This window comes from Camelus bactrianus, chromosome 22 (assembly GCF_048773025.1).
Source record: "Camelus bactrianus isolate YW-2024 breed Bactrian camel chromosome 22, ASM4877302v1, whole genome shotgun sequence".
Taxonomy (NCBI): Eukaryota; Metazoa; Chordata; class Mammalia; order Artiodactyla; family Camelidae; genus Camelus; species Camelus bactrianus.
In genome coordinates, this window is record NC_133560.1 from 11,012,063 (window position 1) to 11,025,833 (window position 13,771).

Below are 13,771 nucleotides of genomic sequence, written 5' to 3' on the forward strand. Positions count from 1 at the left end.
TGGTGACTTGCCCAGACGCCCCCGGGTGGCCAGTGGCAGAGCTGGCTTCTCACCTGGGTTTCCATCTTACCCTGAAAGGTGACACCCCTTCCCCTGCCATAGCCATACTGTCCCGTGAGCACAGTCAAGGTTAGCACTGACCGAGGCTCAGAGACCAGCGTTCCTGACCACTCCCAGCAGGGGTTCTTGGTACAGCCTCATCCTTGCCCCAGGCTAAGAATCTCAAGGGTGCTGACTCTGGTACCCATGGAATATTCCCCATCACGACAGAGCATTTGTCAAGAGCCAGGCTTGGAGCTGAGTGCTTTATGTGTATCATTTAATCCTCACTGCAGCCCTACCAAGCAGTTATACCATATGACCATCCCCGTGTCACAGACGGGGAAACTGAGGGTCAGAGGTTTGGTCACCGTCCTGGCCCCTGCCCATCTCCCCTCTTATCGAAATCCACCAACACCCTCTTCCACCCGTGCTGCCCTGCCCCTCCGGGTCCCTCCAGCCAGCTTCATTTCCTCTGCCTGGAAATATTTTCCCCCAGACCTTGACCTCCTGCCTAAAATGCCGCCCACCCACCCAGCACCCTCTGTCCCTTTGTCCTGCCTTATCCCTGCATGGCCCCTCTCATTACCAGGAGCCACATGGCGTTGAGGACCTGTTTCCATCACTAGAATAAAAAGCCTCATGAGGTTAAGGATTTTGGTTCATCTCTGTGCCTAGAACAGTGCCTGGCACACAATAGATGTTCAGTTTGTTGACGAATATCCTGGAGGCACTTAGCTGTACTTCCCCCAGGTCCCCCCCCTCCTCTCCTGAGGTCACATCCCCCGACTGTAGACCCTCCTAGCCCTGCACCTCCATCTCTCTATCACTTTACATCATTGTGAATAGACACTCAGTGGCATTTATCTGACTGCTGTCTGCCTCCATGGCTAATCTTGAGTTGCCCAAGGGCAAGGATTTCGTTTGCTTCTTCCCCACCATATTCTCTGCCCTGGTCCAGCTCATGTGTGGTTCCAGATGGGTACCTGGATGTTGAATAGATGAATGAACCCAGTGACATAGAAGAGGTAGGACTGGAGCCCAGCTCTGGTGTTCAGGGCCAGGCTCTTGGCTCATGCTCCCTCCTGGTTTGAAATTGTCAGTCTGACTGACTGACGCTCTTGAGTCCAGTGGCTTTTACCCGATTGTGGTTTCCAGACCCAGGCGAGGCTTCCGGGGTGGCCGGCGGTGAGAACGGCTTGGCAGTTTCTGGCAGCCGGGCTTCAAACTGCACTTCACTTCTCTCAAGCCGTTGCTTCCTCCTGACTTTATTTATTTATTTCTTTTGGTTTTTCCTTTTTTTTTTTTTCGTTTAAACAAATGTGCACCGCGATGGTTCAACAAGTAAGGCAAGTGCTGTGAATATGAAAGCTGTAGTGTGCAATATACCACATCTAGAACCCAGGAGAGGTGAAGTAGACAGAAGTGGTCGTCATTCTCAATTAAACAGTCGGGTAATAACATCACGACAAGTTGGTTTGCAGCATCAGAAGTGTCTGTTTAAGTGTCTTTTTCTTAATGACCAGAGGTCCCACGTTGTCGCCAGTTTCTTCACTGTGTTTTGTGTGAGCTCCATCACAGAATGGGAACTCTTGGGACCTCCAGCAACGGCGGCACACAGTTTTATCTGCCAAATCCTCCATGTCAAATGCGTGTACTAACTTGGGGTTGTCTTTTTGGATGTGAGGGTTTACCATGGACTTGCTGCGATGATCTTTGACATAAACTCTTTCGTAAGCTAGATAACCAATGGCAGCTGCCCCAGCAGCAGTGGTAACTACGGCGATCCATTCAGCTCGTACGCTGGAGGTCATACTCACGGCGCCGTTGCTTGCAAGGGTGTGCACAGGGCACTGAGCACAAACCGGCTCGCGTGGGCGGTGGGAGTCAAGGTGGGACAGGCGTCCGTCCTAAGGGAACCGGCTGCGGGTTGCTCCTGACTTTGTCTTTTAAATCAAGATGCAACTTGGTCCCATGAGGCCAGAGCGCTGGAGGAAATTCCTCTTTGTGGCACTGGGTTCTTCTCTCAGCAGTAGGTGTGTGACACAAGACTGGTGGTGTTGGATGCGTACGTAAAGATAAATTGTATTTATTTATTTTCTGTTAGTCCTGAAAGCCATACGTGTTTGTCATGGCAAACTTAGGGTATTCAGAAAAGTAGAAGGAACCTCGTCTGGTCTCACCGCCCACAGACAACGATTTAAGCAAGCTTGTGTGTTTCCTCCAATTATTCAGAATATATTTTTGCCCTTTTTTGGGAGGTGGGGCGTAATTCTGACCACACACTATATTCAACTGAGCATTCCTCCCCTTTCCTGCTTAACCTATATAAATATACCAATACAATATTTAACATTGTATTAAACATTAAAATATTTAAATACATATTATTTTAAATTTTTTATTTATTTTTCCTTCCAGTTTTATTCAGATATAATTGACACACAGTGCTGTGTAAGCTGAAGGTTACAGCATAGTGATTTGACTTCCATCATGAAATGAGGACCACAATAAGTTTAGTGATCATCATCCCTTTGTATATTTATAAAATAAAAGAAAAAAATTTTTTTCAATCTGATGAGAACTCAGGATTTACTCTCCTAACAATTTTTGTATATAATATACAGCAGTGTTTATTATACTTCCCATGTTGTATGTGACACCCCCAGTATTTATTTATCTTATAACTTCTGGTTGGTACCTTTGGACTGCCTTCATCCAATTCCCCCTCCCTTAACCCCCCGCAAATCTGCTCTCTTTTTCTGTGAATTTGTCTGTTTTGAAGTATAATTGACAGCACTGCATTGATTCCTGGTGCCCAAGGTGGTGAGCCGGTATTTCTATAAATTACAAAATGATCACCATGATACATCTAGTTACACATCTGTTGCCACCCAGAAATGTTACATTATAATTGTCTTTGTGCCTCACGCAGTGCATTTTGTCCCAGTGACTCATTTATTTTGTATCTGGGAGTTTATACTTCTTCATCTCCCTCTCCTATTACTACTAAATGTATTATAAAAACTTAATAATTGATTAATAATAATCAATATTAAAACATTAAATAAAATACTTCAAAACTTATATGACTACAAAACATTCCATCATATGTGTATCACCCTTTTCTTAATCTGTTCAGTTACTCACCGTTTACCTTCTTTCTTACCTCTCCTAATTTCCTAGTTCATCTTGCTGTGTGTGTGTGTGTGTGTGTGTGTGTGTGTGTGTGTGTGTGTGTGTGTGTGTGTGTATTTGATACACCATCTTAAATCCTTTTTGGAAAAGACGGAATATATTATATATTGCATATAAGAAATTTAAAAAATCATTCCCTGAAAGCTGAGCCGTTCTGGTGGTTTTTCATTTGTCTCTGTTTTGCTGGCACTTTGGTGAACATCATTACACACACTTTTATATTTAAGATTATGCGTTAATGTAGATTCCTATATTGGGAATTACTGGATCAGAAGAGTATGGATATTTTAAAGGTTCTTGCTCTTTATTGCTTAACTGCTCCCCTAAACAGCTCTTCAATTTATATTCTCATTAGTAAGCTAGAAGGTGCAGGTCTTAATACATTCTTAAAGCAGTAGGTGTATTTTTTAATGATCACTAATTTGCTAGCTAGCAAATGGCATCTGGTAGTTGACTTGGAACGTGTGTCTCTGAGTCCACACTCGAGGGCTGTGGGTGGAGGGAAGGCCATCGAATACCCTATCAGAGATTCTTGTCTTGCAGCTGACTTTGGTGTGTCTGCCAAGAATCTGAAAACTCTGCAGAAACGAGATTCCTTCATAGGAACGCCTTACTGGTGAGTGTGTAGCTTCTGGAAATGGAACGGTGGGCTGAGCTTTGCACCTCCAAGTCCCCATGGTGACAGAAGGCGGGGGCTCCTGAGTCAGCCTGCTGGGTCTGAGCCCAGACTCCCCCACGTACTAGCGCTGAGGCCTTGGCCGCATCTCTCGCCTTCCCGTGCCTCAGCTTCCTCATCTGTAAAATCAGGGGTGTAGTAACTCCTATGCAATGGGTTATTGTGAGGATTAAATGGGATGATGCATATAGAAAATGCCCCATTAATAACAACTGCACTGAAACCCCAGAGAAAATGGTTCGTGATGAATTCTACATGTATGAATTCAACATGGGGTTGGGGCTGGGGCCATGAAGGTCAACATCACAAGTGCAGTTCCTACCCTCGTGTGAAGTCTCCCCAGACCTCTCTAGTTCACTGTGTTTTCTTCTTTTCCAAAACTATCACTTAAACAACAACAACAAAGCCTCTCTGTTTCATACCTAACTGCTTCCTGTTTTTCACATGCGTTAATTGCTTCCTATTGTGGAGTTAGGTTCCTTTCTTGCTTATTACTCACTCACTCTTTCTCTCTCTGCCCTTTTATTCCTTTGTCCTTTTCTGTCCCATCCTCCTCTCTGTGCTATCGTGTTCTCTCCACCTCCCTTCCCCCCCTCAATTTTTCCTGGGTACCTTCCCCACTGCCCCTACCCATCCCTCCCAGGACCCTGTGTTCTGGATGGCTGCTGCCATCTTGTGGTGGGAATCAGGAACTGCAGCAAGACCTGGTGGTGGAGCCGCTTGGAAGGCGTCTTTTCTGTGCGAAAACCGTGCTTGGAAGGAAGACAGTGGGATGGAAAGGAATGCAGATCATGATTCGGGAGTGATGCCGACCTCCTGACATTGGCTTGTGCTGGTTCCCGACCTGAGTTTGCGAGAAGCGCCTGTGGAGGCCAGGGTCTTAGCCTTCTGTTGTCCCTTGGTTGGTTCAGGATGGCCCCCGAGGTGGTGATGTGTGAGACCATGAAGGACACGCCGTATGACTACAAAGCCGACATCTGGTCCCTGGGCATCACTCTGATTGAGATGGCCCAGATCGAGCCCCCGCACCACGAGCTCAACCCCATGCGCGTCCTGCTCAAGATCGCCAAGTCGGACCCCCCAACGCTGCTCACGCCTTCTAAGTGGTAAGGAGCCAGGAGGCCTGCCCGAGGGTGTTTGCTGGACGGCCAGCGGGCCCTGGACATGGGGCAGGTGGGTTGCGGGGAGCTGGAGGGCCAGGGGTCTGCTGTCACTGCTGGGCGCCAAAGCCCCTTTCTGGGCTCCCTGGGCCCACATGGCGCTTTTCCTCCCTCTGTGCTCCTGACATCAGCTCTCCAAGTAACCCAAATAAGCTGGACATAAGTCCCAAATATTGCAGGAATAAGAGCCCAGACCTGCCAAGCCACGTGGTAAAACCCTGGTCTGGGAACTGACGCTCAAACCCCAGCACTGCTGTGCTTTTCTGTGTGGCCTCGGGCACGTTTCTTCTCCTCTGATTTCCACGTCCCTGTATGCCAGTGATGTCCATGACTGGAAGGTCATCGTGACGGCCCCTTCGCCTCCGCTGTTTAGCTTATAAAGACGCCCTTTGTCCTTTGAAGCGGGTGTTTGGGAATCACACGACTCTGGGAGAGCAGAGTCTGCGATGTGGGGAGTTTTCTTGATTCTCGCCTACTCCTAGCTGAGTGCCACCACCTGTCCCCCTAGGTCTGCGGAGTTCCGAGACTTCCTGAAGACCGCCCTGGATAAGAACCCCGAGACCCGGCCCAGCGCTGCACAGCTGCTGGAGGTGAGTGGTCCCCTCTCCCCGGTGGCCCCCTGCCCCTCGGCCCTGCCCTTCCTGCGGACAGATCACTTGTGACCTGAAAGCTGGGTTCATCCTCCTCCAGCCCAGGTGGCCGCGTGCACAACTGTTCATGCATCAGCCGGTGTTCCCCTAGTGCCAGGGGGGTGGGGGTCTGCGGTGAAGGAAGCCCCAGAGCCCTGTCCTCACCGGGCTTATGTTCTGGCTGGGGAGCCAGGCAGCAGACGAACAGGTAGTACACGTGGCAGGTGGAGAGCAGAGCTGCGGAGAAAAAGAAATAGCACAAGGATGGGGCCCTGGGAGGGGTTGTTCTCCTGTGAAGGACTCTGTGTGCAGACACCTAAAGGAGGCAAGGGGGCCAGGCAAGCAGTGCTCGAGAGCAGAGGCGAAGGCCTTTGACGGGAGCATGACTCGTGCGAGGCGGGAGAGCCAGGAGGCCAGGGCGCGGGAGCCGGGGTGAGGGGCAGGGGTCCGGAGGTGAGCTCTGAGCAGTATGGGGTGTGTCCTGCCCCGGGTTCAGTGATGCCCTGCGAGAACACACGGGACTCCGCACACAGTCGGGCTCACTGCCATGACTTATTACAGCTGAAGGATACAGAGAAGGAGGCACGTGGGGGCACCCAGGCAGGAGCGTCCAGAGTCCCCTCCCGGGGGAGTCGTGCGGGGCACGCTTGGTTTCCCCAGGGGTGAGCTGTGGCGATGTGTGTGAGGTGTTGTCTGCCTGGGCAGCATGCTGGGGAACTCAGGGCCCAGGGTTTCCCAGGGGCTGCTCATGTGGGCAGCCTCAGCCCAGCACGTCCAGGGTTCTGGGCTGCAGAAAGCTGGCGGGCGTTTGGCATCTGAACCACATTGTTTGCACAAATGGTTTAGGCCCCTCTTGACAGTCAATGGTGGGAACCCTCCCCAAGTCCAAGTTCCCAGTGGAGGGCCAACAGTGGACACAGGCCTTTCAGAGAGGAGTGGGGCCAGGTCACAAGGGTCATGCAGGGCCTCATGGGGATGTGGGCTTCACCATGTGTGCGATGGGGCATCCTTGAGGGTTTGGAGGAGGGAAATACAGTCTGATTTACACTTAACAAGGGCCCCTCTGGCTGTTGGGTGTGGAATCTGGGAGGCCAGCCAGGATGACAGCTGACTCAGGGAGTGTCCCCTTAGCAGGCTGAACAGCCTTAGGGTGGGCAAGTGGGTGACGGTTTCCTTGAAGCTTTTTTTGAAATATTGGAGGTAGTGGTGAGCCACCCTTCCCCAGGGCTGATGTCAGGGTGTCCACGGCTGGCAGCTGACGGGCTGAGTGTCAGACTGTCTGCAACAGTGTTCAGAGAGCTGCCCGCCCCGCCTGCCCACCAGGCTGCCTCCAGGTCTGCTGATCACTGTCCCCATGCCACCTACGCTCTTGGGGGAGGGAGAGGAAGTGGGCCTGGGTGATGCCGAGGGGCTGCCCCTCCACACCCTATCCATGCTGGTCCTTCCACTGTGTGACAGCCTCTGACGTGCGGTGGGAGGAAAGGAGGCAGATGCCCCACCACACACTTGAGTCTTTCTTCGCATTCAGCTGCTTTTCCCAGGTACCTCCTTTCTGTGCACCAGGGGCTGGGGCCATGGTTGGCGCTCGAGGCTACAGTGCATCCCTCTGGGGTGTGCAGCACAGTGATTAAGTGTGTGGACTGGGGTTGAAAAGTCCTGGGTTCAAAGCCCAGCTCTGCCACTCATCGGCTGTGAGACTTTGGTCGAGTGACTTAACGTCCTGGTGACTCTGTTCTCACTATGAAGAGGGGAGCATAGCCAGGCACCCCCTTATAGGGTTGTTGTGAGTGTTAAGTGAGAAGATACTATACAGTACTTAGCTTAACTGCTCAGCGCTGAGCTCAGTGAATGTTTGATGCACTGAATTGAATTATTAAAAAATGGAAAGAAATTGGGGTGCAGAATGGGAGGGTCTGTCTGCTAAGGGATCATGATTGTTCCTTGTAGATTTCTGCATTCCATGTGAAATACACATGTCTGGAGTACTGGAGGCCTCATTTTCTGAGTATTGTGGTGTTTGGTGGGGCAGCGTCAGGGAGGGGCTGGACTGGGCCAGCCACAGGTGGGGGTGGGGTGGGCCTGCTGTCGCGGCCAGAAGCAAGCTCCCAGCTGCTTGGGGCCAATTGTTTCCTGTGAGCAGGCACCTCCTGGCCTCATACATCCGGCCTGCAGGACATGCGGCCTCCGGGAAGAGCCCAGCTGTCTCTCATCCCCTCCTGGCAGACCCGGAGCCCCATCCTAAGCTGGAATTTCCGCCCCATAGTTGGAAAGAGGTCCTGCCGGAGGATTCTTAGCTGAGACAGAGGATGGCAGAAAGGAGAGCTCCCTCCAGATAAGGAAAGGTCCTTTCAGAGGTGAGGCTTTTTCCAAAGACCTGCTCTTCTCTGAGTTAGAGAGGGTGGGGCATTTTTACCCACCTAGGTGAGGACCCGGAGGCTCAGGGCAGGGAATTGGCCTGCTGAGGTCACCTGGCTTTGAGTGGCCAGAGGTAGGCCCAGACCTTGACTCCCAGCACCCCTTCCAGAGCTGGTCACGCCCCCACCTTGGCCCTGGCCTCTGCCTGCTGCCCGCAGGTTGCTCCTGGCCCCTGCTCTCTCCCTGCGGCCTGACTGGTTCACAGTTCATTCATTCACTTGAACAGATATTGTCTGGACCGTATCCGAGGGCAGTAACCCAGGCTCTGACATCAGCCTCGCCCTCCTGGAATCCAGGTGGTCCTCACTCTGAGCCTCAGTTTCCCTGTCTGCTGGAGGTGGATCATGCTCTCGTCACAGAATTGTGTGAGGGGATGCAATTCTGTCCCCACCCACTGTCTTTAGCATAACGGCTGTCACACATCCGGGGCTCGGTATCCACTGGTTGACTCTGTTCTTCAGCCCACCTCGCTCAGTCACCATCACGACCACAGCATCCTTGTCCGGGTCGTCCACTCTTTCTGGACCTTGTGGTCTGCTCAGGCCCCAGCGCTCGTCTGGCTGGTGCCAGCAGCTACTGCAGCCGACCTTCGTCCCCCTGCTGTAGGCGCCTGGTGTCAGGTCTCCGTGCCCTCCAGGTCCCCTTCCTCCTCACTGGTCACCCCCTCAGTCTCCTTGCCCTGATCCTCTTTCTCTCCAGCTGATCAGTGGGAGGTGCCCCAGGGCCTTCCGCTCCATCTCCACTCACCCTGATGGTCTCGTCCAGTTTGCCACGGCTCCCGCATTCCTACCCGTAACGCCCACTGCCATCCTTGCCCTCCGGCCCTCGTATCCATCTCTTTACCCTCCAGCCCCCTCAGAGGCTGACAGGCATCTCAAGCTTAACACGTCCGCTGCTGAGCCCCCAATCTTTCCCCAAATGTGCTCTCCTGGTGACTTCCTGGCTCGGTCAGTGGCAGCCCCACCCTTCCAGTAGTCAGGCCCCAGATCCTCAAAGCTTCTTTAATCCCTCTCTTTCTTGCATAGTCTATATCCGCTCTACTGGGAAATCCTGTGTCCCTGCCTTCAGAACATGCCCAGAATCCAGCCACTTCTCACCCCCTCACTGCAGCCACCAGGTGTGAGCCAGCGCCATCCCTTCCTTGGATTATTGCCTCCTCGTGGGTCTCCGTGCCTTCTCTCAGCCGGCAGCCAGAGAGAACCTTTAAAACATGTCAGCTCCTGCACCTCCTCGGTCCAAAGCCCCTTAATGACTCCCCTCTTACTCAGTGACCTACAAGGTCCTGCATGATCTGCCCACCCCACCTTGACCCCTCAGACCTGTCTCCCTCTGGCCCCTCACTCTTTGCCAGCCACCCCAGCCTCCTTGGTATTCTTCAGACACTCCAGGCACACTCCTGCCTCAGGGCCTTTGCACTGACTCTCCGCAATGCCTGAGATGCTCTTCCTCCATATACCTCCATGGATGACTCTCTATAAGTCATTGCTTAGATGACAGCTTCTTTGTGAGGCCTCCCCCAAGCACCCTGCTTAAAACTGCAAACCTCCTGCACCCTGATATTCCTAACTCTCCTTCCCTGCCCTACTTTTGATTTCTCCATGCTACATAGCACTCATATATCTTACTTCTTACCAAGTTTATTGTTGATCTCCCTGAGCATGTCTGTGCCCTGAGGAGAGCAGTCTTTGTTTTATTCACTGATGTGCCCCCAATCATCCAGAACAGTGCCTGGTACGGAGAGAGCCCTCAACCAAGTATTTGGTAAATGCATTTACTTATTTTTACTTAACAAACTATTATACAACCTTTTCTCCATGCCAGGTTCTATTCTGTTTTTAGCAAATGTTAACTAATCAAATCCTCATAACAACCCTGCGAAGTAAGTACTGTTTGGATCTCTCTGAAACAGATAAAACTGAGACACAGAGAGGTTAAGTAACCTGCACAAGGTCACACAGTGTATAAGTGACAGAGTTTGGATTCTCATCCTGGTTACCTGTTCCAAAGGCTGTTCTTTTGACCACTGTAGTAAGCTGCTTCTCTGAATGAATGAAGGAGAAAAAGAAGGAATGAAAGAGAAAGAGAGACTGGAAGAGATGGAAGAGTTAGGAGAGAAGAGGGCAGGAATTGGCAGAGAGATGCTGACACCTGGAAACTTGAAAGCGTTAGGCATTTTCTAAAGCCAGTCTTGGAGTGTGGGACACCCAGGCTGATGGTTTCTAAGCACACCGAGGAAAACTAGGCTCAAGTTCCTGGAAAGGATGACTGTGTAGATGGCAGGAGAGGTCCTGGCCGAGGGTGGGTGCCAGCTGGCGAGCTCTATGGCATCTTGGGGCTCCCTACAGAGATAGCACGGAGCAGCTGCTCCTCTTCCTGAAGGAGCAGGCGGCTGAGATTCCCTCTAACCCAGGCCTTCCATGGGGGTGCCCGAGCACCTTTCTGGGGACCCCTGTACCCAGACCAGCCCATCTGTACGCAGATGCCCGGGAAGGTCCTGCACCCTCCTGCGCAGGGGCTAATGTCTCCAGGGGGCTTGGCAGCTTGGTGGTTAGAGAAACGTCTTTTCTGAACACATCCTTGGAGGTAACAGCTGATGTGGTGGGGGAAGTGGTCTGTACTTTGTGTCCCAGAGCAGTTTACGAAACAGTGTTCTGGGTCTAATCAGACACAGGAGGGCCTGCCCGCCTGCCAGTCCCACTTGCTGAGGGATTCCAGGAGCTTGGCGTCCTGCTCACTTGCCCCTCTGTCAGAGGCTTTCTTCCCCACAGCACCCGCTCCACTTCCTGAGGATCCCAGGGTGCTCAAGGGAGGCCATGGAGCAGATGTTCAGCCTCAAGAAAGCAAGGCTCCTGGCCAAGCTGAAGAGCCACTAATTTGGTTAATATGTGATATGCACTGGTGAAAACCTGCTATTTCCAGAAGCCTGTGTCTGCATTATTTATTTCTCCACATCTGCTTCAGCCATTGCAGTGAAGTGTCCCGTGGCTTCTCGCTCAAGTTCACATGCATGCGGTTGTGCAATGTGAAGCTCAGGGACCTGATTTTCACCCTCAGTTCCAAAAACGCTGCACCCTGTGGGAATGCAGGAGGGAACGGGAATGGCTGGGAGTGCAAACTGGTACTTAAAGGCTTCTCTGATGGTGGTTCTGCTGCTGCTGCTGCTGCTGCTGCTGGTGGTGGAGGTTGTAATGGTGATGATGATATTGGTGGCTGTGATGGTGGTAACAGTGGTGGCAGTAGTGATGATGGTGGTGGTGGTGGCGGTGGTGGTGGTGGTGATGGTGGTGGCGGTGATGGTGTTGGTGGTGGCAATGATGGTGATGGTGGTGGTGATGATAGTGATGATGGTGGTGGTGGTGATGGTGGTGGTGATGATGGTGGTGGTGGTGGTGGTGGTGGTGGTGATGGTGTTGGTGGTGGTGGTGGTGGTGGTGGTGATGGTGATGGTGGTGATGATGGTATAGATGACAGAGCTGCCGTATTTTAAGCTCTTACTATAGTGCTTAGAACAGCCATACTATTTCCAGTACACAGATGAACAAACTGAGGCTCAGAGAGGTTGAGTGACCTGCCCAAGTTGGTGGTGGTAGTAAGAATTCATCCCAGTCAGCCTGGCTCTCGAGTCTAGAGCCATCAGTCTTCCCTGCTACACTCTCCTGCCCCCCCCCCCCCCATGACGAGTACACCCTTATTAACATCCCACACAAGACTTTTTGGAGCCATGCAGCAGCCAGAGCGACACCTTTGGAGGGTTACTGTTTATATCACTGCTCTGCTGCAGCCTTTGTACTTGCTGCTCCCTCTGCCTGTAATTCTCAGATCTTTCCCTGGCCAGCCTGTTTACATCCCTCAGATCTCAGCTTGAATGTTACTTCCCAAGGAGACCCCCTCTGACCAGAGAACGAAGGAGAACCACCCCCCACCCCCAGCCACCTCCCCATTCAGGCCCATGTTTCGCCAGCGTCACTCTATCGTGTTACCTGATCTGAAAAACGATGTTGGCATTTGGTTACATGCCCATTGTTTCTCCCACTCAGCCGCAAGCCCCCAAGACCAGGGACCTTGCCTGTCTGTTTGTTTGGCCTTCTTCCAGCACCTGGCACATGCTAACCTCAACATGTGACTAGGGCATGAATCAATGAATGAATAGGGGTGTGGGAGAGAAAGAAAAGAAATGAAATTCTTCGCATCTTTACTAATTTGGACTAACTGGAGAAAAGTCAGGCTGGTTTGGGAAATCCTGCATGACAGGGCTCTTTAAAAGGAGTGAAGTGGATGCTTTCCAGTGTTGCAAAGTAAGGTGCCCAAGTTGAATAAGGTGTTGCCTCTAACCTTCCACAAATGAACTGTTTTGAATCCACAAGCAGATAGAATGATTTGTAGCGGACCTATCAGTTGTGAATGTGTTTCTAAGTTGCTAGAAAGTTTATTCTCTTTAGTCATTTAAATACTTCCCTGCAATCTTGTTGACAGTGTTCCTCTGCTGATAAATTTTCTGATAGTAAAAATAATGAATTTCATCAGAGCCTTCCTATAAATTTCAAATGTGCAAATTACAACTTAATGACACCACCGCCCCCAACATGCCTTTCTAAGTGGCCCTGGGTGGGTGAGGATGAGGTAGCCCACATCCCTGTCCACACCACGGTGCCGGGGAAAGATGTTCAGGGACAGACTTGCACCAAGATCTTTGGGCCGATTTACCATCTGCTAAGGCCTTCAAAACTGGTGTTTCCCAAGGTCACTTTTTCAAGATGTGACGTTTCTGTAAACACCTAGGAGTAGAGCATACACTCCTTTGCCTCAAGATGTTGCAAACACAGCCCACCTCAAGACCCGTACACGCACAGCAACTTTATTAATAGTTGCCCAAAATAGGAAGCAACACACACGTCCAGCAGCAGCAGGAAGAATGAACAAATTGTGACACAGTCATGCGGTAGGATACGGCATAGGAGTCAAAAAGGAAGAATTTACCGACGTGCAACAATGTAGGCAGATCTCAGTCTTAACGCATGTTGAGTGAGGAAAGCCAGCCACAAAGACTAAGTGCCCTGTGAGTCTCTTTAGATGAAATTACAGAGCAAGCAGGGCTAGCCTCTGGAGCTGGGCAGCTCCGGGGGATGGGCTCGACTGTGAGGGGATGCGGGGTGGAAATGTTCTGTGTCTCGCACTGGGTGGTGGTTACGCTGCGTGCGTATATATGGAAAACGTCACTGAACTTAACGGTTTGTGAACTTTACTCTGTGTAAGTAATTCCTCAGGAAAGCATATGTGTGTCTGTGTATGTATATATATGCAGTAATTTGAAAATCATGTATTAAAACCTTCTAAAAAAGTAAATTAACAAAAACACAAACAAACCTCCTGAAACATGACTTCAGCTCCCGCTTTGGGCCATGGTCTTCCCTGCACATCCCCGTGCCATCCGGGTGGGTTTGTCTCCACTTTAGAGGCGAGGAACCTGCAGCTCAGAGAGGGAAAGGGTCACGCTCGGCGCCACACAGCTGGTGAGGGGCAGAGCCGGGATTTGCTCTCTTTCCACCACACACAGGACTGTCTAAGCTGCCTCTGGGTCTGCCTGACCGAGTTCGTGTTCATATTCTGCTCAGGGATGCCGCTGGCCTTGTCCGCCTGGGGGATTGCCCGCACCA

General features: G+C 51.4%; 1 protein-coding gene and 1 pseudogene across 1 annotated transcript in view; one reads left to right on the forward strand and one right to left on the reverse strand.

Annotated features, from left to right (window-relative positions):
- The window catches only part of STK10 (serine/threonine kinase 10), a 106,270-nt gene that overhangs the window by 58,288 nt on the left and 34,211 nt on the right, over nt 1-13,771 (forward strand). Inside the window, exons 5-7 of the mRNA XM_074350289.1 lie at nt 3,781-3,853; nt 4,825-5,019; nt 5,582-5,663. Coding sequence (XP_074206390.1) covers nt 3,781-3,853; nt 4,825-5,019; nt 5,582-5,663 — 350 coding nt within the window. The remainder of the gene's footprint in view (nt 1-3,780; nt 3,854-4,824; nt 5,020-5,581; nt 5,664-13,771) is intronic.
- On the reverse strand, nt 1,346-2,757 carry LOC105082645 (CDGSH iron-sulfur domain-containing protein 1 pseudogene; annotated as a pseudogene).